At 53.2% G+C, this 23,494-nt stretch overlaps 2 protein-coding genes across 4 annotated transcripts in view; one reads left to right on the top strand and one right to left on the bottom strand.

The window, feature by feature from the left end:
* Positions 1 to 730: 730 nt before the first annotated feature.
* LOC121459002 (BTB/POZ domain-containing protein KCTD21) lies at positions 731 to 15,699 on the bottom strand. Of its 2 annotated transcripts, none has more exons than XM_041668462.1 (2): positions 15,586 to 15,699; positions 731 to 3,534 (listed from the first exon to the last, which is right to left on the bottom strand). In XM_041668462.1, exon 2 carries the CDS (start codon positions 3,503 to 3,505, stop codon positions 2,723 to 2,725), a length of 783 nt encoding a protein of 260 aa, XP_041524396.1. In that variant the 5' UTR covers positions 3,506 to 3,534; positions 15,586 to 15,699; the 3' UTR covers positions 731 to 2,722. The 2 variants fall into 2 exon arrangements, with proteins under 2 accessions (XP_041524396.1, XP_041524395.1); XM_041668461.1 differs by lacking the exon at positions 15,586 to 15,699 and adding an exon at positions 14,931 to 14,983.
* Positions 15,210 to 23,494, top strand: part of LOC121459001 (ubiquitin carboxyl-terminal hydrolase 35-like) — a 22,390-nt gene continuing 14,105 nt past the window's right edge. For both annotated transcript variants that reach the window (XR_005975896.1, XM_041668460.1), the window contains exons 1-3: positions 15,210 to 15,473; positions 21,355 to 22,129; positions 23,106 to 23,238. Coding sequence is in view for 1 of the 2 variants with exons in the window: in XM_041668460.1 (XP_041524394.1) it covers positions 21,457 to 22,129; positions 23,106 to 23,238 (806 nt within the window). In the remaining variant the exon portion in view is untranslated. The remainder of the gene's footprint in view (positions 15,474 to 21,354; positions 22,130 to 23,105; positions 23,239 to 23,494) is intronic.

The raw sequence follows: 23,494 nt of genomic DNA, 5'->3' as shown, positions 1-23,494 counted from the left end.
CCTTCACTGGGGCAGGCCTCACGCAGTGGTCATCCAGGTGCCTCAGAGTTCCCATGGGCACCTTTCCTGACCGTGTGCTGCACGTAAGGGAACAGAGAGCCGACAGGGCTGCCGCCTCAGCAGCGGTAGAGCTCAGCTGACCGCGGGTGAGCTCCCTCTGGGAGTGAGGGGCTCAGAACAGCCCACCCCTGCTCCTGCCCCACTCCCAAATCCTTGGCGATGACTCCGCCCACACTGCTCCGGGCTCCTCCTCTCTCACCTTCGCTGGGTAGCTGGCTGACCTCACCTGTGAGCCTGTCCCCATCACTCCCTCAGGCAGCGACCATGTGAGAGGTCCACCTGCCCTCAGCACTCTCCTGCCGACCCTCAGTGCACGCCTGTCAATTCCATCAAGGGCTAACCCACTTTCCGCCACCCATAAGGCTACGACACATTCCCGTGGCAGGTGCGCAGCTGTTTCCAGGCTGGTTAGCTAACTGCCTACACCGCGGTCCCCAGTAACTACTGAGAGGCAGCAGCATCGGCTGAGCTGTGTTCCAGGACCGGCTGGAGTTCCCACCAACTCTTTCAAGGTACTTGGGGCATAGGTGTTAACACAGTGAGGAAACAAATCAGAGGAACTCAGTCAGGGCCAGCGGTCTAACAGTAAGCAGTGGAGCTAGTTCCAGCCCGGGTCCATCTTATTTAAGACCGGAGGTGTCCCCCTTTGGAAGCAGACACAAAGTAACTGTCATGTACGGTTTATTCTCACATTCGTTATTTCTGTGCTCCTCACAACAGTCCTGTGAGGTAGGTAGGGTTATGTGTTACTCTACGCCCATTTCGCAGATGAAGAAATGGAGGTGGCTCAGTGAGGCGAGTGACCTGCAGAGTCACGTAGTGTGTTAGTGTCTTCACAGGCTCTGCCCTTGCTCTAAGGTCAAGCTGTTGAATTAGGAAGCACCAAACAGATGAAGAAAAAAAAGGGGGGGCAGTGTTGATTTTGGAGGGTTTTTTTCCCCCTTGACTTATCTGACCATGATCACAGCTTCTGTTGTCTGGATTGTGTTCTCTGAAGAACTTTCTAGTACCACTGGTGCAGTGGCTCCACAGCCACAGGGAGACTCCTGGCTCCCGCCGGCTTCGCTGAAGGCAGGGAAAAGGCCTTTGTTGCCTCAGGACCAGGTTTTGTCTATAACTATGAAAACGCCTCATGCACAAGGTGTAACCATGGAAACCCTTTGCTCTGTTCACCCCTGGATCCTGTTCCCGGCTTCCCTGGCTGTGTCTGGCATGTGTCTCCAGCAGGGATGACTCACAATGTGCGGCTCCTGTTGGGGAGTAGCAGTCTGGCATTTCTAGCCCTTCATGTGGCCCTGGGAGGCCCACAGGTAGTTATGACGGGGAAGGCTGCTTTCTTAGGAGGAGTGGTAGGGGCTGGACACTCACTCCAGGGCACTCTGGTGGTACAGAGCTGTACTCCCTGCCGAACACGGTGTTCCCAAACCCCAGATCTCCCCAGTCAGCAGTCTTCTTCCAGCCAGACATGATCAGGAACATGCAGAGCCATGGCTGGTGGGGAAGGCTGATGAACTGGGGGCCATGAACAAGGATAGAAAGGAGCTAATTTTGCTAATGACAAATTGCAAAGGGAGGCTGAGTTCTGAGTAATGGCATCGTCAAAGTGTCTAGTCAAATCAAGCACGTACGTCTGTGTGAAGAGGAAGACCTAGCGGGACAGACTGTCAACACTGAAAGAGCTTCCTGATAACCAGCAGGGCTCAACCTTGGTAGAAGTTGCCCTGGGTAGTGAGCTTTCTGTCACCAGGGGTGTGCAAGCTGGCAAAGGTGATCCCTTGCAGGTACTCAAGGAGAGGCACTCGTCCCCAAATGTACTGGGGTGTCCTAGAGAAGGGGAAGAACTAAAAGCTTCTGGATTATTTTCCAACCCTGAGAGTTCATAATATATTGGTTTAAACTGTTGAGTGACGCTTCCAATTCACGGGAAAAGGGCTAGGAAAGTCAAGCAATAGGCAGGATCGTGACGTGTCTTTCATCATCCTGGCTCCAATACTATCACATCTTTGCAGGGAAAGCAACCAGTTTCTGAAGCCAAGAACCCTTCATTCAGCATCTTTGGGAGGGCCGTTCCCTCCAGCTGAAGCCTAGACAGGCATCCTCTAGGCCACAGCACAGCTCAGCTTTCTCCCTGAGTGGAATCACAAAGGGTTCTGGGAACATACCGCACCACCTACACACGGGCAAAGGTGTCCTGGTACCTGGACGCACCCCCCAGGGCAAAGAGCAGGTGTGATGGGAGTCGCTGCACACGTTGTGTCCTTTGCACACGCAAAGGAGCCTCTGGTTCCCACCCTCCCCCTCGGCAGCCAGGGCTCTCTCTGGAGATGGGGAAGCGAGGCACTGACTGGAGTATGAGAACCCATGAGCCCAGCCCACTGCTCCTCCTTTGTCCCAGCCAGAGAGTTCTGTGGGCGCCTCCTGTGTGCATCAGCTGACTTCTCACTTGTAAACTACCCACCGCCAGATCAACATAAGCAAGAAGAGGTGGTTTCGTTTGGAGGACACGTGGATTCCCGAAGGTGGATTCCCGAAGGTGGACTTCATCGTGCCGGATCAAGCCCTGCTATGCAATTAATACAGATTAGTGTAGGTCCCCGCCTCGTGCCTGGTGAGACCCTTCTCAAAGCCAGGCTGGCTTCTCCCCCGTGTGGAGGGGGTCTTTCTACCTGTACCGTATCAACCGGATGATCTTATTGTTCATGAAGTCCAGAGCGTGTGGATGGGAAGAGTCGATGCAGAATCCATCGCTCAGGGCGATCTTCAGCACCTCTTCCACGAAGACCTGGAAGCTGTTGATCTGCTTGTTGGCGGGCACCACCCACAGCCTTTTGAGGTTCTGCTTGGTGTACTCTTCCTCTGGGAGGCCTTCCACATTGGCCACCCAGTCCAGAGTGAGGTGGTTGGGGTCCTGCAAGTGGCTGGTGATGGAGGAGAGGTTGCCATTGGAACAGTAGAAGAGCTTGGAGCCCAGGAGCTTGAGGAAGAGGCAGGAGGTACTGAAGATGTTGGCGTTGAACACCTCCATGCTGGAGGACGACAGGCTGTAGATCTGCGGCGCCTCCCGCACGGTGAAGTGGACCGTCTGCACGCGCTGCTTCAGGGTGATGTTGAGCATGGCGTTCTTCTCGGCCTTGGAGAGCTCCACCTCTTTCTCCTGCAGGGCCTCGATCAGGGGCTGGACCTGGTAGAAGTCAGCTTCCCTGCGGAGCAGGCCCATCTCCTGGAAGTCCTCCGGCAGGTCCAGGTGGGAGGTCCGCAGGAAGTTGAGGATATAGCGAAAGACTTTGCCATCGCGGTCGATGAAGCAGTTGCCCTGGCTGTCCTTCTTGGTGGGTATCTTCCCACTGAACATGGCGCCCAGCATGGAGTCGGGGAAGCTGGTCAACGTGGCCAGGGAGGTTGTGTAGAGCTTCCCCCCGACATTCAGTGTGATGGGGTCAGACATGGTAGGAGGCCAGGTGCCTGGAAACAGTTCTGGGTGTGTAAAATGAGAAATCCTAAATTAGTAAGTTAAAATAAAAATTAAATTATGATCTAAGCATATCTACACAGTCACACGCCTTAACTCCTAATTACAGGCCAAGCCTCGCTGAGGGTGAAATGTATTAATGCCTGAGGAATGGTTGACAACTGCTGCATATTAGACTCACAAGGGAAGAAAAACGCACACATGTGCACGCACACATGTGCACGCACACATGTGCACGCACACACACACACTCAGGCAGACACACATAAGAAGTTTTGGAAAAGCCTCCTTGGTGATTTCAAAAGCTCAGTAAGGCTGGAGAGCCACTGGTCTGTGGACGAAAGGAACACATGCCTGGGCTAAGAGCTCCCTGAATTCTTTTATGAGTATTAATTTGCATATGTAACAGGCCTATCATCTTTGGACAAAGATGGTGCCATCAACCATCCCTGTGGACAAGGACATCTGGGCCAGGATTTATTCCTGGCTTAAAGAAGTGAGTGCTTTGGCAGGATTCAAACTCAAGGTCCTTTTTTTTTTTTTGTGAAAGAAAAATGTGTAAATGATTCAAGATCATTCTGTGCATCCCTTAACAGATGCTTTGTGCTGGGCTCAGTATTCTCTCCGCATCAGCGCTGATCTGAAATGAACTATTTTCCTCTTCCAGTTCACAAATAATTGTGACTGGTGCCATCTCCACCTATCTGCAGAGCTACCCTGGATCACTGGCGTCCACATGACGGTCCTTTTTGGACCCCTCCCCCACACTAAACCACTCGGTCCTCAGCCTGAAGCTGACTGCAGAGGGGTGCTGCTCCTGAAGGCAGTCTCCCCACTCCTTAAAAACACCCTGGTTGGAGATGGCTCAGCAGACAGAACATTCACTGCTCTTGCCAAGGACCTGGGATCAATTCTCAGCACCCACATGGCTGCTAACAACTACCTATAACTCCCGTTCCAGAGGTTCTGACACCCTCCTTTGGCCCCTGAGGGCACTGCATGCATGTGGTGCACAGACGTACATGGCAGGCAGAATATACATACATATCAAATAAAAATAGGTAAAATGTTTTTGAAAGATGATAAAAAACACCCCCACTGCCTCCCAGCCTCCAGCATCTAGAGCACTGGCCTCCTTTAACTGTAAGTCTTGAATCTTTTTAAGGTTCTTGAGAGAACAAGCTACGCCCACTTGGCTTCTACAGGAAACGTAGAATGGATTCAGCAGTGCCACCCTGACAGTGGAGGTGGGGACACCGAGAGAAATAAGCCTCAGTATTGCCCTACAGAAGAACCTATGCTGGTGGGAGCGTGGGGGAGGGCAGACCACAGGCAGTAAAGTGTGCTGAACAGACAGATTCATGAGGAACTGGCAGAGACGAATCCAGGCACAAGAAAGATCCTGTAAGCATACAGGTCCATGGGGGTGGGGTCAGCGGAGGCAGCACCCTTCTCTGTGTGGAGTGTATCTACACTGGGACCCCCTTTCTCTCCAGGGACGGGGCCAGGGTGGACAGAGATGCCCAGCTGCTTTGCCCATCAGTCCAGTGGGGGCATTTTGATACTGCAGACAAGCATTCGCCATCTGGAGTGTCTTTAGAGGAACCAGCCCACGGTGAAGTTACAAAACTCTTGGCAGAAATATGGAGCAGATGGGCTGTGAGACACTAGGGAGATCCAACAGGGCTGGGTGGTAAGCGGCCGTGAAGGAAGGGGTGGTCAGCTTTGTCAGCAGCTGGGAAGGGTGCTTGGGGCACACAGCCGAGTCAGGCAGGGGTGCGTCTCCACAGTTGGCTTGCTTTATGTCTCTGTGACTACGTGTGTGGTCGTTTTCACAGTACACTTGCTTTATGTCTCTATATGTATGTTTGCTTGTGGCCATACTATGTTTTTATGTCTATCTGTGTATATGTGTTTGCTTCCACAGTAGGCTTGTCTCATTTCTGTGTGTGTGTGTTTTAAGATCTGTAAAACTTTTAACTCCAGATTACAATGGCTCTAGAAAGATACAAACACATGGGTAACCTCCATTTTGACCTCACTGTTATCTTGGGTAAGAGTACCCACATGTGCTATTAGTCTTGGATTTATTAAAATATTCCTTTTAATCTTCTTACATTTACTAGCATTGGTAAGCTGTAACTAGCTGGATAAAATACATGTCTAAATTTAGCTTATATGTCTAGTTTAAATATAACAGGTAATGGTGCCCAATTCTCAAGTGCCTTTACAGATCTGAGGGTATGGCATTTAACAAAAGAGCTTCTACCACAGAGACATGCCAGCTCCCACAGCATCCTATAGCTCCTCCAAGAAGACGCACGTGGTTACAAAAGACCTTCTGCCTTGAGGCCTGCCTTTGGGTATGGCAAAGCCACCCACACAGCAAAATGCGGCCTTCCACCCCTTCAGCTTCCTGGATGCTACACCTGGGGGATCTGATGTCTCATCCTGCAGAGGCAGGCAGACTAAATCCTCTCCCACCACCATAGGAAAATCTTCAGGCCTCTTATACTCAGCAGCTACTGGCAAGCACTGCCTCTAAGGCTGGTGTTCTCCGAGGACTAAGGAGAGACTTGGGATTGCCTGTGTGGCTAAAAAAGCTGTCTCATATCTGCTCATTTATCCCTCCCAGATCTGCTAATGGCATTTGATGACTTGAGGTACTGGTAGCTCATTGTCTCATTTGTTAAGTTTCCTGTTAAATACAGACAGGTGTACTTCTTTAAAAGGCTTCAGAGTCCAGGACTAACAGGTGTATCTTTTAAAATTCCCTTTAATGTTCCTGTAAGAGAATGTCTTACAGATACCTAAAGGTTCAAAAAAAAAAAAAAAGTTTTGCTGCTTTATCAGGAAATCTGGTCTGGTAAAAACTAACAGTCTCCAGAGCCTATTTTAACCCTACCCATTTTACAGGTCACTCCTGCTGTCTGGACCAAGACCAACTTTCAAAGGGCCCTCCAGACAACGCCAAAACCTGCACCAGCTCCTGGGACTTCACCACTGGTACCTACCAACTAAAATCTGGTCTTATCTGCTCTTGTGTCTCAGCTATTCACCCGAGCCTCTCCTCGACAACCAGGGCACTTCTCTGTCCCATTCTTTCTGACAGTTAATGATTTCCCATGACTAACCCCATTCACAGGGCCAATAATAACAGTATTTTTTCTCCTAGCCACCTGCTTTTTTGTCTCCCTCAAGGAACAGCTGCCTGAGCTCTCCAGGATGACAGCAAACTGGATGCGTCTCCAGCCACACCTCTTGCTGAGTGTGAGCCCACCAACTCCCAGCTCTCCCCTCTCCCATGTTGTGCCATGCCCGCAAGAAGTAGCCAGACTTGAGTCTGCGCCCCTTTATCCAAAGAAAATCTGAAATGCTTGGTCAAAAGCATCACCTCAGCTCCCTAACACCCCTTTATACAAAAAGTCTGGATTGTTAGTTAGGGGGCTTTACCCCAACCCCTGGTATCCATTTATGGAATGTTGGGTGGAAAACTCCATTCCAAGCTCCCTCCCCTGGGAGTTGCCTCAGTCCAAACTCCACCTCCGAGAAAGTCCACCAAATGGTGACCCCTCCCCAGGGAGGGTCAAGACCACTCCCACAGGCTATTTAGACTGCCCCCCCCCCAGAGAATGAACACGTGGTCTCCCCTTTTCCTCTCTGTGTTTTCCCAGGGGCCACCCAGGAGTATTGTCACCCATTAAACCTGGGTATCTTTTAATTTGGTCCGATGGGGATTAGTTGTGTTGGTGGAGAGGTTGTTTGTTTAAGAAAAATACTAACAGCGAGGAAATACTGGAGCAAAGTAAGACCGAAAGCCAGCTGGGCAAACTCCAAACTCTGATGTCAAAGCGCTCTCCACATCTCCAGCTCCAGTCAGCTTTGTTGACTGCAGCACACTTCTCTGTCTTGGGCTGGTTCCACTCCCCATTAGCAGCTCTCCTCCGCAGGTGTCCCATGGCTCTGGCATCTCTAACACCTTGGGTTCTCCAAGCGGTCCAGGCTTCACCTTCACAGCTTCGTGCAGTGGCCTCTCCACTAGGCCTCCCAGGGATGCCCCTGACACATGCCTAGCCTTGGTGGCTTTATTCCATAATTCCTTTCTTCTATCCTTAATTCTTTTTTTTTTTTTTGGTTTTTCGAGACAGGGTTTCTCTGTAGCTTTGGTGCCTGTCCTGGAACTAGCTCTTGTAGATAGACCAGGCTGGCCTCGAACTCCCAGAGATCCGCCTGCCTCCCGAGTGCTGGGATTAAAGGCGTGCGCCACCACTGCCCAGCTTCTATCCTTAATTCTAAAGCCAGAATCACACGCCTGAAGCTGCCAAGTTCTGCTGCGTGCCGGGGCTGGAACATGGCCCCCTCCTTCAAATCCATCTTCACCTGTTTTCTGTTTTCCACTGTCTAAGTTTGGCTATCTTTGAACTTGCTCTTTAGACCAAACTCAGAGATCGGCCAGCTTCTGACTCCTCTGTGCTGGGATTAAAGGTGTGCCCCGCTACACCCTGCTCCCAAATTTTTCTTCAGTTTCTTTTCACAAGTTGGAAACTTAGCTGGGTGGGGTCTTGCCCTGAGGTCACCATTCCCTTTATCTCCTTGAACACAGCAGTTAGCTTTATTCCACTTCCTGGTACTCTTTTTTTCTTTAAAATTTACATTTTGTAATTTACCCTGCTCAGCTTGCTCCTTTTCATTATTAATTTTCATTAGAGTGACCACTAAAAACCACACAACAGCGCCTATACTAGGCTGCTTTGAGATTTCCTCTGCCAATGGAATTAGTTCAAAATTCTTCACTTTAGCCTGAGGCAGACTTTTCAGACAAGGACAAAAGACAGCTGCCTTCTTCACCAAAATATCACAAGAACGATCTGTAGGCAACATAGTAAAATTCTTCTCTGAAACCTCTTGAAGTGAGCCCCCAGCAGTTCAAATGACCTTAGTACCTCTGTCTTCCATGTTCCTACGAGCATGGCCCTTAAGCAGTGCTTAAAGCAGTCCACTGTTCATAATCCAAAGCACCGAAGTCCAAATTCCTCCAAACCAGCACAGTGGTCAGGCATATCACGGCACGACCTGACTCCTGCTTGCAACTTCTGTCTCAGGGTCTCCACTGCTGTGCAGAGACACCATGACCATAGCAACTCTTATAAGGAAAACACTTCAGAGGTTCAATCCATTATCATCTGGGGGAGTGTGGTGGCATGCAGGCAGGCATAGTGCTGGAGAACTAGCCAAGTGTCCTACATCTTGCAACAGGAAGTCAAACTGACAGTCACACTCAGGGAGGCAGAGACAGGAGGATCTCTGTGAGTTCAAGGCCAGTCTGGTAGAGTAAGGTCCAGGCCACACAGGGTTACATAGTGAGCTCCTGTCTGAACAAACAAACCAACTCTGTTCTGGGGGCTACAGTCCCGCTCGGGAGGCGGAGGCAGGCAGATCTCTTTGAGTTCGAGGCCAGCCTGGTCTACAGTAGGAGTAGCAGGACAGGCTCCAGAGCTACTGAGAAACCCTGTGAATCTGGACGTAAAGCTCTCAGCTCCAGGGCCAGGCCTGTCTGTGTGCACACCATACTCCTTGCTACGATGATGAATGAACACTCCAAAACCGTGAGCAAGCCCCCAGTTAAACGCTTTCTTTGAGAGAAGTGTTGCAGCCAGACAGTGGTGGCGCACACCGTTAATCCCAGCACTCGGAGGCAGACACAGGTGGACCTCTGTGAGTTCAAGGCCAGCCTGGTCTAAGGGATGAGTTCTAGGATGACAGCCAGGGCTACACAGAGAAACCCTGTCTTGAAAAATCAAAAATAAATAAATAGTGTTGCCTTGGTCATGGCTCCCCTTCAAAGCAGAACAGGGACTAAGGTGGGGTAAGGTGAAGGTCAGTGAGTTCAGAAGGCCGAGTTCAGAAAGTGGTACTTTTTTTTCCTCTTTTGGATTTTATTTATTTATTTTATGCATAAGAGTGTTCTATCTGCACATACACCTTTATTCCAGAAGAGGGTATAGGATCCCAGGTCCCACTGAAGATGGTCATGAATCACCATGCAGCTGCTGGGGATCAAACTCAGGACCTCTGGAAGAGCAGCTAGTGCTCTTAACCACTGAGCCACCTCTCCAGCCCAGAAAGTGGTGCTTAAGGGTTGAGTCATACAGCTCAGGAGCATCTCCCAAATATGTGCAGTGTTTCCAAGCCTAACACTACAGACTGACAAACTGGTAATGAGAGCCATAAGCAGCAGAAGCAGGAGCAGCCTCAAAAGGTCTGAAACCTCTTGAAGCATCTTGTTCAAACACCACTCGGCGACATGCTTGGCAAGCCAGTGGCTGCCGCCTGTTGCTGGGCCTCGCTTAACACTTGGCAACTCTTTACCCATTTTAATTAATTTCTTCCACGTTTGGTGGTGGAGTCAGGCAAGCATTTTGTCACTGAGCTCCATCCTCAGCATTCATATATTTTTAATTTTTTTTTCTGTTTTGTTTTTGAAGACAGGGTTTCTCTATACAGCCCTGGCTGTCTTGGAACTCATTCTGTGGACCAGGCTAGGCTGGCCGTTAACTCACAGAGATCTGCTTGCCTTTGCCTCCTGAGTGCTGGGATTAAAGGCCTGCGCCACCACTGCCTGGCTCACATTTTTGTATTGTGGGAGATAAAACCCCAGACCTTGGGAATTTAAGAGTCTCTACTCCCTGCTACATCCTCAGCCCTACTTTAATATGGAGTCTGTGGTGCTAAGTGATTCCCTCCAAGCCTTTACAAGCACACCTTGAGGGGGTCTAGGACACACCACCCTCAACACGACATGACCAGAATAAGCTGTGTCTCCTCAGGAATATGGACTGTTTAGTTGTTTTGAGAAAGTGCAGGCGTCGGAGCAGCTCTGGACAGATGTAGAAGGGGGGGGTGGGGCTGCAAGTGCACAGGAAACTCATTAGGACCGAGAAGGGAGCCACTTGGAGACGGCTGTGGTCACCTGAGACTTCCGTCTGTATAAGAAGCTAACCCATATTCATTACACATTTCCTCCCCCCACTCTCCCATAATTCCCTACCACTGTCCGAAGTTCAAGCTCTTCCTCCTTTCTCTAGTCCAGGATGCTGTATAAACTTAATCACAAATTCTTGGAGCCTCATCTCTGTGGACTCCCAAAGGTGCACCCAGTCAAGAGACAGAGGGAAATGAGTGCTCACTGTTGCCCAGTTCCTTTCCTCCATTTATATAGAAAGAGATAGGCCCCACCCAGCGTTAAAATGGCTCTTATGGCTGGATGTCGTGGCAGATGTTTTTAATCCCAGCACTCGGGAGGCAGAGGCAGGCGGATCTCTGAGTTCGAGGCCAGCCTGGTCTAAAAGTGACCAGTTCGGCTAAGGCTACATAGTGAGACCTTGTCTTGAAGAAACTGAAAAGCTAAGTCTTGTGGTAGTTGGAGTGAGAATGTCCACAGTAGGCTCGGATGTTTGAATACTTGGCCTCCAGTTGGTCGTGGTGTCTGGGTAGGTTTAGGAGGTCTGACCTGGCTGGAGGAATAATATGTCACTGGGGGAGGGCCTTGAGGTTTTAGGGGTCATGTACCATTCTCTGCTTCCGACTTACAGTTCAAGATGTGAGTTCTCAGCTGTTCCTACTGCCAAGATGGACTCTTAGTCCTCTGGACAGACTCAAACAAACTCTTAAATTGTCTTGGTCACAACAAAAATAATCCAGATAACCTCCTGTGGCATGACCAGAGGCCCACCTCCAAGGTGACTGTAGATTCTATCTGGTGGACAATTACCACTAGCCATCACGGGGATATAGGCCTGTTTCCCCAGCACTTGGGAGGAAGAAGGAGGGAGAGCAGAAGCTCAAGGCCAGCCTGGTCTACAGGAGATCCTGTCTCAACCTACTCTTCCACCCCAAATGAACACCAATACAGAAGGAATGGAAGAAAAACACCGTTTTGCAGCCTTCAGCGTTACAGTTCAGGCGAAGGTCATCAATGGGCGTGGATGGAAGGAATGCAGTGCAGGGCTGAGGTTCTCAACTGTCCTCACGCTGTGACCCTTCAATACCGCTCCTCACGTTGTGGTGACCCGGCCAATAAAATATCTTCATTGCTACATCATAACTATAATTTTTCTACTGTTATGAACCGTAATGTGAATATGTGTTTCCTGGTGGTAACCGTCGTTCAGCCCCCAAAGGGGTCAAGACCCACAGTTGAGATCCGCTGGTCTAGAGAACTGTGTTACAGACATTTTCCCTGTTGCCATGGAGACATCACACGGTCATGATATTAACTACTAACCAAATGCCTCATAGAGACCCCTGATATCTGCTTTCCAGAGTGATGGAATCAGAAGCACACATTACTAAAAAGGAAGAAACAAAAATAGCCAGGCCCCGATCACTAATGGACTGATCCAGTATACATAAAAGATAAGACGGCTCTTCTCAGATTATTTATTTGCTCAGAGAGATGCTAACAAACGCGGTATGTGGGCTGGGTGGGACCGCATCTGATGGCTAAAGGCAACAACTCAAGATTTTCGATGAAGGGAAATCTGGAAAAAATGTAGTATCAACCGCTAATTTGGTAACTGTTATGTAGCAGAATGCCACTATTATGAGATGGATGCATATCAGAGAATTTAAGAAAAAGTTGTTGTTTTTTCCCTCTAGTCAAGGTCTCACTATGTTCCCCAGGCTGGCCTAGAAGCAATCTTTCTGCTCAGCGTCCCAAATGCTGGGATCACAGGCACGTGCCACCATGCCTGGCTAAGATATTCATCCTCTTCCTCCCTCTCTCAGTTCACTCTTCCCATTTCCGTCCCCTTTCGTGTGTCAGGCTTTCATAGAGCTGCCCTGCCCGCGCAGTCTGGAGCTCTGGGGCTCAAGCCATCCTCACGCCCCCAACTCCTGAGCGGCCCAGACTATAGGAACAAGCTGCCCAGCCTGGCTTGTAGTTAAAGTAGCTGGGAGACGTGTGTGTGTCCGCAAAGAAGCAAATGTGGCCAAGCATGAGCAGGTGAGTGCAGGCTGTTCTTGGAACTTGTCATAGGTCTGGCAGTTGGAGGCTAAGATAGTAAGCGAGGTTCAGAGCCGGGGGAGTCGCTGAGTGGGAGATGTCCCATGGGAACAGCCTGATGTCTTCCACACTGGGATCCAGGCTTTGAGATATGGCTGCCTGAGAATGTTTCTGCCACTTCCTCCTGAGCCTAGAATCTGCTGCTGTTACGTGGCAAGAGCTACTTCTATAGCCAGAGTGCGTTGAGTGTAGGCGGTAAGAACCAGTAGGGCTTTTAGGGGTCGAGGACAGTGTATGGTTTTTGGACGAAATCAAGTCTGCTGTAGGTTCTGCCGTGTCCTAGCTGTGTAGCCCGTGGCCAGTTCCCAGGGAAGACTGCGATCATGAAAACTGGAACAGGAATAATAAGGGTTACAGCTGACTCAGCATTTCCAACTGCTAATGAGTCAACATGCTCATCTCTACAAATCTCATAGGCGAATCAGACTCTCTCTTTCCTTCTCTCAGGACAGGGTTTCTCTATGTAGCCCCAGCCGTCCTGGAACTCAAGAGATCTACCTGCCTCTGCCTTCCGAATGCTGGGATTAAGGAGTGGGCCACCTTGGCCCGGAGAAACAGATGCTCTTGGTGCTCTGCTTTATAGACCATGGCAGGCCATCTCCTTCCTCTGTAACTTGGCTTCTGCAATCCCCTATGCCAGGAATTCAAAGAGAAAAATCCCACTTCCCTGCCCGGCCTCGCATATGGAATTCCTGTCTTCCTCTTCTTTGGCTCCTAGCACCTTCCCTCCGTGCATTATTAGCACAGCTAACCTAAGTAGATGGGTGCCTGGCTTCTCTGTAGGCTGGGAAGCCCCTCTCTACACCCAGAAACAGGCTGGGCAGGGACTGGAAGCAGAGTACACTTTTTTTTCTTACTTTGTTTAGTTTGAACCATTTCCACCTTCCCTGACAGACTTATTTACCAACAGGAATATTTATTTCCCTGTCTTGGAGACAAATATTTTTGAAACACTTCATTTTGAAATACTTGAATTTTCTTTTTGGAATCAAAGTCCTGGGACAAGGTCTCTCTGACTGCTGGGCTGTCAGGCAATGAAGACTGCCATTGTGGAGGGGAGTGGGCAGGGCACTGGGCACATTTCAAAGAAGACAGCGTTCCAAGTGTCTACCGGTCAACTAGCAGCTTCCCCACCTAACCCGGTTAGGTCACCAGCTTATGGACTTTGGCTGAGAGTCGGGCAGACTTCAGCTTCACCCTGCACACCCAACAGCTGTGTCCAACCTGTAAAAGAGGCCATAGGACCAACTTAGCAAGAGAGGACAGGTACCTTCTAGACTCAGTTCACACAAGGGACCCTGGACTTTGTGACCATCAGCGCAGCGGGGGAGGTGGGAGTAGGCTGGAAGAAGAAAGCACCCAGCCAGATGCGATTTCCCTGCTTGTACAGAAATGCTTTGTTAAAGATGGTGCAGACTCCCAACAACCATGCAGAACTTTCCTTAGCCATATTAGCTCGCTCTCCTGCTTTGTAACCACCTCCTTTCTCTTCCTGTGGTCTTTCCACTCCTCGCATCAGTGATAATGAGAAACAAAGGGCTTTCAAACCCCTCCAGCCTGAAGACACCCTAGGAGGGTTGCTTTCTAGCTCGGCGCGTGGAGGAGCTGAGGGAACTCGTCCCGAAGCACAACTTTGGCAGGGTAGATCAGAAGGTTTATTTCTTCCCTACACTACCACAGACCCAACCTGTTTCCCCGGCCTGCAGAAAAAGGCTGGGTTGTTGAAGGCGTTTGCGGCGAGTAACTTATCACCCGTGTTCCTCAAATGGAAACGGATGAGGCGAAGCCTTTGCGGGATGCGAGAGTCGACTGAGTTTAGTGTGTGACGCACTAAGCACCGAGGATGGGCTCTTTATTTCTTAGTCACATGGAAAGAACGGTGCTGTGTCCATCCACGGGTCCACAGTTCAACCACACGCCCTGGGGTGGCCAGAGCTGGGAGGGGGTCCCTGTCATCCCTGTGGTTCGCCCTGAGCCCCTTCACCTGACCCAGCACCCTACTCCTGGGCGCTGCAACCCGACCCTTCGACCCTTCGGGACTCAGACAGACAAGACGCCCCTGCTCATCTGCAGACCCCGCCCCTCTCCCCACCCATCCAAGGCTCCTCCCACAGAGCGCCCTTCCCCAGCCCCGTACCCCCACCCCCAGCTCCGTCCACCCCATCACCACCAAACGCGCCCCTCCCCCGCGGCCAAGGGCGGGGCCACCCCACTTCACTGATGAGACCATCGAGGCGGCAACAGATGACATTTCACGGCGGGACAGGTGCCCTGCGGGCCCCACTACGCGTCTGCTGGGTCCCGAGCGTCCCCTCACCCCCGGCGCACCGCACCCACCTCCAGCCCTCGCTCCGCAGCCTCCCCTCCAGCCAGCGCAGCTTCGCCAGAGGGCGGGCCGGGCGGGGGCAGGGGCGGGGCATCCCGGGCCGCGCGCTGGCCGCCGGGACTTGTAGTCCCCCTGATGGAGCCTCGCGACGCCGCGAGCCCCCGCCCGGACTCCACCTCCCAGGAGGCAACGCAGGGAGCCGGCTCGCGACTGGCCCGCCCCACCCACCCTCGGGCCTGCTGCCCTTAAAGGGGACGCGGCCCGAGTGGCCGCCCGCGGGGGTAGCCCCCGCTCTGGCTCCGCCCCGTTTCCCGCACCTCGCCCCTCCCCCCTCCGCTCCGTCCCGCAGCCCAGCCACCGCGCAGAAGAGTTTCACTGTCCGGGTCCATCTGGGGTTATGCGGAGCGGGGTGGGTGGAGTTGGACATCACGGTGGCAGCAGCATCCCTGAGGTCTGGGACCCCCCTGGAGGGGAGCGGAGGACCCGCCCTGACCTCGCCTGGCCCAGCCTAGTCCAGCCTGGCCCGAGCGCCCCGCCCAGGAGTGGGTTCTGAGGTAAGGCCTGCTGAAGTCCAGGAGGTAAGGGGGCCCTGGGTGTGAGTGCTGGTGGCAGGGATGGGGGGCAGACAGTGTCTGCACCCTGATGTTTCCAGGGCCCCATACTTACCTACAGGGTTCTGAGAGCAGGAGAATGGGAGGTGGGAGGTCTAGGTTCTTCTGGGCCTTGCTGTGTGACCTTGGGCTAGTACTGCCCCTCTCTGAGCCCTAACCATCTTCATCTACTGAGTATAGAGGTGGGCCATCTCCTGCCCCCTTCAGTACTGAGAGCACAAACGCCTAGTACCACGAAGCCTGGCAATCTTTTTGCGGAGAAACCCCAGTCCCAGTGCGGGCTGTGCAGGGGTGCGATGGCAGAAGGAAGGGAGAGGAGGGGACCCCAGCGAGAGTACAAACCAAGGATCGGGAGAGGCTGACTGGTCGTCTTAGCTTCACGGAATCTGAATCCCTTGACAACCCTTGCAGATTGGACAACTGAAGCGTAAACTCGTGTCCCCTCCTCCCAGAAAGGCTGGGTTAGTCAGGGGTAGTTCTGGAGGCAGGGGTTGAGTGTGGCCAGTCCCGGAGGTGGAACCATCTCCTGTCATCTTCCGTCTTCTCTCTCATCCCTCTTCAGCAATAGGGCACTTGCTTGTCCCCAGCAAAACCCTCAGGTCTGCCTTTGTCAGGTACTAAGTTAAAAAGCGGACATTCTGCAGCTCAGAGACCCCAGGGTGCCCCCAGGAAGCCCTGGCACCCATGGAAGGAAGTCAGGGTGTGAGGTGTGAATGTGAGGGGCCGAGGGAAGGTGAATCCCCCCCATCCCTAGCACAGGGCAGGGACCCGCTGACCCTCCCTCCTCCTTTGGAGGCCATCTGGGAACATCTGCCCTAGGGGCTAACCAGGAACAGGGTTTTTAATTCTACTTCTCTGCCTTGCTTGTGTGGACCATTTCTGGAGTGGCTAGGGGCTCTTTCAGTCTTGTCTAGTGGCCTCAAGGGTTGTGGACCAGGCCCAGGCAGGGGAGGGGGCAGGAACTGCACTCAAGGTTAAGCCTGTCTCTGGAAGCTACTTTCCTGGTCACATCCTTGGGTTTTATCTCGCGTTGCTGTCGCGAGTCTCTCGCCAATAGCTAGGCACACCTTCACGGCCACCTCTGTCCATCCTGGGCGCCGTGTACAGAACAGGATTGGATCTACTTCCTACAGCATCAGGCCCTAGCCAGGTGGGTGAGAGAGCGTGCCCAGAGGAGTCAGACTGCAGAGAGTGAAGAAGCCAAGGCGGCCTTGGAGCCAGACCTCTGAGACTCGCTCTGTGGAGGGACAGGGAATGGCCTGCAGACTGGCCATTGCGGGATGAGTCAGAACCAGCCAGGAGAGAAGAGGCAAGCCCTTTCCAATAGAGAGGACACCAGCAAAACAACAAAACACAAACCCTTCTCAAATTCCCATCCATGCCTTCTATCAGTGTTGTGTCTCCCAGATAGCCTCAGCGCCTGGCTTTCGAGTGTGGGTTTTGTCAGAAGGGGCAAGTTGCCTTGAGGTTCTGCATAGCCAGGCAAGAAGGAACTTTTCAGAAATGAGGTTCATCTGATGGCATTGCTGGGAGAGTTGGGCCCAGAGAGAGAGGCTGAGGAGGTGATGAAGGCTGAGCTGATCACTAGGGGTCTTGGTCTCTGGTCTCTTTCTCCCTCTCCACAGCCCCCCAGGTGGTGATAGAGAGGAGCCAGGTCCGCCCAAGAGGAAGCAGGGAACTGTCAGCACACAGCCGAAAGGCCAGGGGTTATCCATGAAAAGGCCAGGGCCTCTGGGAGGGGTGTTGCTTCTCCCAGGCGGCCTGGGACATACGGACAGAATGTGCCTGGGCACCCAGGTTGGAAGGCTGGCAGGGTGAGGATACAGCTCAGGGCCTGTGCAAGGGCATCAGCCCTGGCTGGAAAAGGCCAAGGACTAAGTGGCCATGCATCTTCCATTTGGGTCTCAGAGGCTGAGAGGTGAGGGAGTTGTTTCCTCCATAACCAAGACCACCATGGCGGCTGTGTCTGGCTAAATTAAAAACTGCGACCCTCCAGGACTTGTGCCTTTAGTGGAGGATGGATCAGATGAGGAGTGAGGTTTAGAAAACTCCTGTCCTGGTCCAGGCAAGGGAAACAGAGGAACTGATGTCGGGGGAGCGTGGAAACAGATGAACAGATGAACTGAGGGAATTCCTAGAGTCAGCTGGCAGTGCATGTTCCCTCCACGACAGAGGACCAATGAGAGACTCATGACTACCCAGGCCACCATCTTTTCTTTTCTTCTTTTTTACACTGACCCAACCCTGGGAGTGGCAGATGCAGAACAGCTCCCATTTTCCAGAGAGAAAGCCGAGGTGCTAGTTCTGAGGGGAAGCCTCTGCCCCGTCCCTGATGCAGGCTCTAGCGAGGGAGGAAGGGCTGCTGCACTTGGTGTGGGACTGGCTGCACTCAGAGCTTGTGTGGACACGCCATCCCTGCTGGGTAACCCAGCCTGCACCTCCGAGAGAGGTGGCCTACAGCTCTTTCCGGGGGCGGGGGGGGGGGAACGCCAGCTGATTCTATGTCCTGGAAGCGTGTCTCCCTCTGCTCCCTACGCCTGCCCTCCTTCTCTGGTCTGCGACCAGGAGTCAGGTGAAGTCAAAACCTCGGAAGCTCTTTTGCATGAATGCATCCAGGATATCGCGGAGTGGGTTTACTGGTAACCATGGTGACAGCTGACCCAACTGCTTGCGTAGGAGTTGGAGCAGGTAGCAGGGGTGGTGCTTTGTGGAGAGGCCAAAGACTGAGGAAGGCTGGCTCCGGTGATTGGAACTTCGGGTGGTACTGGAGGACGGGGCTTCCAGCTGCCAAGTGCGGCCCACCTGAGGGAGTGTCAGGTAAACTGGCAGGGAATTGTGGGTGTTTGATTATTCGGTTTCTGTCGTTTAATCTAAGGCCATTTATCCCCATTTTTAAAATGAGAAAAGCAGTATATATATATATATATATATATATATTCCTTATTCAAGGTCACACAGTGCAGGTCTCCATTTCTACTTTGATTTTTTTTTTTAAAAAATCGTTTTCTAGAACCTTCCCTGGCTCCAGAATTCCATTTGTGCCTGCCCTTTGCCCTCACCCTCTATACATGATGCCAGAGTCTCATTGATTAAGGTTCCTTCTCAGCAGTGTGCGTGCTGGGCTTTCTTGGCAGCCAGGGTTAAGAAGCACGACCTACCCACTAGTCTACAAGGCCTAGGGGGTTGATGACAGCAACTGCCTTGTTAGGGGGCCCAGGGTGACGTGGTGGGGGTGGGGGGGGTGCCCTCCTGCTTTCTGTTAATTCTTCTTGTGGTGCTGGGGATCCAACCCTGGCATCCCCAGCCTCCAGGCTGGATCCCGCTTTGCACCGCCTGTTGCTCTCTCTAATGGCATCTGCCTCCACTGCTGTGCTCCGCCTCCTTAAGGACCCGGATTTTGCTTCCAGAGCAGCGGGAATTGACGCCTCTCGAGAATTTCCTCACGTCCAGCACCACACTAAGGGCGTCTTGGTTCCTTTTCATAGCCCAGAGAGTGAGAGGTTCAAGGGGCTGGGTAATCTTTCCGGTAACCAGAATGCATGCCAGATAGGCCTCTCTCAGTAAACATGGAGTCTCACTTACCATCCTCCCGTTGCCTGAGGAGGCCCTGGACATTTGACTGCTTTTTCTAAGGTGAAATCATTATTTAAAAGAGCAATGAGAGCCGGCACTGGTGGCTCACACCTGTAATCCATCACAGCCCTGAAGAGGCTGGGGGAGAACACCACGAGACTCAGGTCAGCCTCAGCTGCAAAGTAAAACCCCATCTAGAAGCAAAACATACAAACAAAATGAAAACAGATAAGCAAACCCCAAGAAGCAGGCGTGGTAATTCATGCTTGCGATTTGAGCAACTGAGAGGTGGGAGTGCTTGCCTAGGGTGTGTGAGGTCCTAGGTTCAATCCCAGCATTATCAAACAAATGGAACATGCTAAGAGCACTTGGGCTAAAGGCCTTTTGATGCTCAGGCGGCGAGGCTAGCATTTGGGGGCCACTGATCTGGGCTACAGTGTACCCTACAGCCATGGAACTCCAAAGATTCTAACTTGGTGTGGCAGATGCCAGCCACTGAGACATAAGCTTGGTCCCTGTCCCAGGGAGCTTACACCCCGAGACAGACTTAAAAAAGGGGCCCCTGGAGAGAGACATGCAGTAATTAATGGTGGGGGCAGTTCAGAGGCAGGACACAGAAGTACGCATCTCCACAGAGCCTGGTGTGTAGTTGGTTCCAGAACAGCTCAGGTTCTGAGTCAAGTGTTCTGACCCCTTGTCCAGAAAATGTCCGGCTGTTCTCACTCAGCTGCAGTGGGAAGCTTCGGTGGTTTTCATGGACTCAGCAAATGAGGCAGCTACTGTGGGTTTTGCCTAGGATAGGATTATGCAGAGAAAGGGCCCTGTCTTCTCTTAGGTGCCAGCTAGATAAGGGTGGGCCAGCGGTACCTGTGAATATCAGCCTGAGACTCGGGAGCCAGACGGCTCAGTGTGCAGGGCGTTTATACCGCAGGGCAGTGAGGCCCTGACTTACCCAACACAAGCCTGCCATGTGCTAAGCCACCTGCTAGGTGCTGGGAGGCAGATACACAAACCTTGACTTCACTGGTGGGGAGGCGGACACCTGCCAGGGGCTGTAGAGGAGCTGGGCAGGGTGTTCTGAGGTCTGAAACAAGGAGGGAGGTCTGGTGAGGCTGCTCGGAGAGCCCGCTAAGTGTCTTGGTTACTTTTCTATCGCTGTGATAAACGCCACAACCAAGGCAACTTGTAAAAGAAAGTGTTTAATTTGGACTTGATGGTTTTAGAGGGTTTGAGTTCACGATGTGTGAGCAAAGGTGTGGTAGCAGGAGCAGCTGAGAGCTCACATCTTGTTTGGTAAGCAGGAGGCAGAGAAAGCTAACTTCCGAACCCTAAAAGTCAGTATTATGGCCCCACTTCTCAAATAGGCCTTTCCATGGGAACCAGGTATCCCACCGCGAGCCTGTTGGGGGTCCGTTCTCATTCAAAGCACCCCATCAAGCGAGGAGAGGAGGGGGCGAATGCATGTGACCAGAACACGGTGGGCAAAGGGTAGGGGCTGAGGCTGGAGACGCAGGTAGGGCCCTGGGGTGAAGGGCTGTGGAGCCAGGCTGGGTGGGAGGGCCAGTGAAGGCCTTTGGGATGATAGGCTTCACCCGTGGCAGCTGGAGAGGGAACAGGCTTAGGCTAGAGTTTTCCAGGTGCACAAAAACACCCCAAGGGAGCGAGGGTTTCTTGCAGCTCCCTTCTCAGTGTAACAGTCAGGGTGGGGCGGTCACGGGGCAGAATTTGAAGCAGCTGGTCACTGCACGCTCAGGAAGGGGAGGGCAATGAGGGCTTGTGGTCCGGTCACTTTCTCCTCCCAGCCCAGAGGATGGTCTTTGATCCCAAATCAATCAAGATAACACCCCACCGGTGGCCAGAGGCCGTGTGTCCAGAAGCAGGTCTTGCAGGTGATTCTAGGTCCTATCAAATAGATAATAACGTAATCCACCGCGAGGGTGGTCTGGCAGGACCGGGAGTGGCTCACTTCGGAAAGGAAAAGCAGTTTGCCCGGTGTCTGATAGTGGTAGGGCCTTAGAGATGTGGTACAGCACTTTCCAAGAGAAGTTTCCAAACTTGTCGGTGATCTGCGGAAAGGGTCTTGGGCGGAGCCTAGTCTCCGCCCTGCCCCAAGTGCCTTTCCCAAGACCATTGCGTTTCTCGGGAGTGTCTGTAATCACCAGCGAGGTGAGAAGGCGCCCAGCCGTCAGAGCTGTTCCCAGGGGCTGGGCAGGTGCTAAAGATATTCGTGTGTGTGTGTGCCATTTTACAGGCTAGAAAACCGTGGCCGTTCTCCGGCGTCAGCACCCAGGGATCTAGACCGGGGTGTGTGTCAGAGCGCCACCCTCTCTGCCCGCAGCTGCGTGTGGCCGTCATGGACAAGATCCTGGAGGCCGTGGTGACTTCGTCCTACCCCACGAGCGTGAAGCAAGGACTGGTGCGGCGCGTGCTGGAGGCGGCGCGGCAGCCCTTGGAGCGGGAGCAGTGCCTGGCGCTGCTGGCCCTGGGCGCGCGCCTCTACGTGGGTGGCACGGACGAGCTGCTGCGCCGCGTGGGCTGCCAGCTGCTGCACGTGGCGGGGCGCCACCACCCCGAGGTCTTCGCCGAGTTTTTCAGCGCGCGCCGCGTGCTGCGCCTGCTGCAGGGCGGCGCGGGGCCCCCCGGGGCGCGCGCGCTGGCCTGCGTGCAGCTGGGGCTGCAGCTGCTGCCGGACGGGCCTGCGGCTGACGAGGTGTTCGCGCTGCTGCGGCGCGAGGTGCTGCGCACCGTGTGCGAGCGGCCCGGGCCCGCCATCTGCGCGCAGGTTGCCCGGCTGCTGGCGCGCCACCCGCGCTGCGTCCCCGACGGCGCGCACCGCCTGCTCTTCTGCCAGCAGCTGGTGCGGTGCCTTGGTCGCTTCCGCTGCCCGGCCGAGGGCGAGGAGGGCGCCGTGGAGTTCCTGGAGCAGGCTCAGCAGGTTAGCGGACTCCTGGCGCAACTGTGGCGCGCGCAGCCCGCCGCCATCCTGCCCTGCCTCAAGGAGCTGTTTGCCGTCATCTCCTGCACAGGTGCGTGTGCAGCCCGGGCTGGGGCGGGCACTCGGGCTGGATCTGGTGCGGGTTGCGCACGGAGGCGGACTGCGGCGCTTGGTTTTAGTGCGCAAATCTACCGCGGGCGTTTGCTGTGGGTATCATCGCGTGGTGCGGCTGGAAATGCGGGGAGCACACTACGTGGGGCGGAAGATGAGATTAGTTTGGGAGGGCAGAATGGTAGGGGGTCCTGGGCTTTAGGGTCAGGAAGGCTTGGTCTGGAGTCATTAGCATCTGGCAGTGGGGGAGCTTGCAGGCGATACTTAAACTCAGGCTCTACCTTTTTTAATTTTTTTAAAAATTTTTATTTCACGTGTATGCGTGTTCTGCCTGTGTGTATGTTTGTACACTGCGTGTGTGCCTGGTCCGCTGAGATCAGAATAGGGCATTGATCCCTGGAAGTTAAGGATGATTGTGAGCCACTGTGTGGATGCGGCGAACCGAACTCCGTCCTCTGCAAGAACAGCAAGGGTTCTTAACCGCTGAGCCATTTCTCCAACCCCTGAACTCTTGACATCCAGTTGCCAGCCAGCAGTGGACCTTAGATTCTAGCGTGGATGACTGAGTTGAAGGCTGTGATTTTTCTGATCTTAGGGCTGACGTGCGGGGGAGGGGGCAGGGAGGAGAGAGCCAGGGCCAGCCTCTGTACCACGGCCTGTATTCTGTACAACTGCACAAGAGTTTGGCATTAAATGTGCCGTCTCACATCCCCCCACTTTGTGTAGCTGCACCTGGAATGTCCTTTCCTCCCAAGGCTAGTTCCAGCCTGAACTCTTCCGCTGGGCGTCTCTGCACGTCTGGTTGTCAGCTTATGCCAGTGAAGGGTTTTGAATGACTGTGTTAAATGGAATCAGAGGCTTTGATGCTGTAGGGGGAGGGGAGGTGGCTCCACGTGCTATCTGCCTAAGTAGTGAGAGCAGAAGGGCAAGGAGAGCTGAGGCTATCCCTGTTCCAGAGGAAGAGCCGCCGTCCAGCGCCTTGGCCAGTGTGGTCCAGCACCTCCCGCTGGAGCTCATGGATGGCGTGGTCCGGAACCTCAGCAATGACGACAGTGTGACAGACTCCCAGATGCTGACTGCCATTAGCAGGTGGGTGCTGAGGTTAGTGGGTGCGGGTGGGCTTTCCCCCCACTTCTCTCTGAAGCTCTTGACTGTGGATGGGGACTCAGGCTCTCGGCGGTCAGAGGCCAGGCTCATCTGTGAGTTCTACGGTCCTCCTCTGCTTGGCCTTGGGTTAGCTATAAACGACAAAGTCCTGCCCCGGTGATCCCACCAGACTGTGTGCTAGCGTGTGACTCTGAACCCTCGGCCTCATTTTCCCTCTGTATGAAAAACAGAGGTGCAT

Source organism: Microtus oregoni, unplaced genomic scaffold (genome assembly GCF_018167655.1).
Source record: "Microtus oregoni isolate MIOR12 unplaced genomic scaffold, Mior012 000018F_ref0000195, whole genome shotgun sequence".
Taxonomy (NCBI): domain Eukaryota; kingdom Metazoa; phylum Chordata; class Mammalia; order Rodentia; family Cricetidae; genus Microtus; species Microtus oregoni.
Note: the sequence above shows the minus strand (reverse complement) of the source record. Positions and strands in the feature narration are given on the sequence as shown.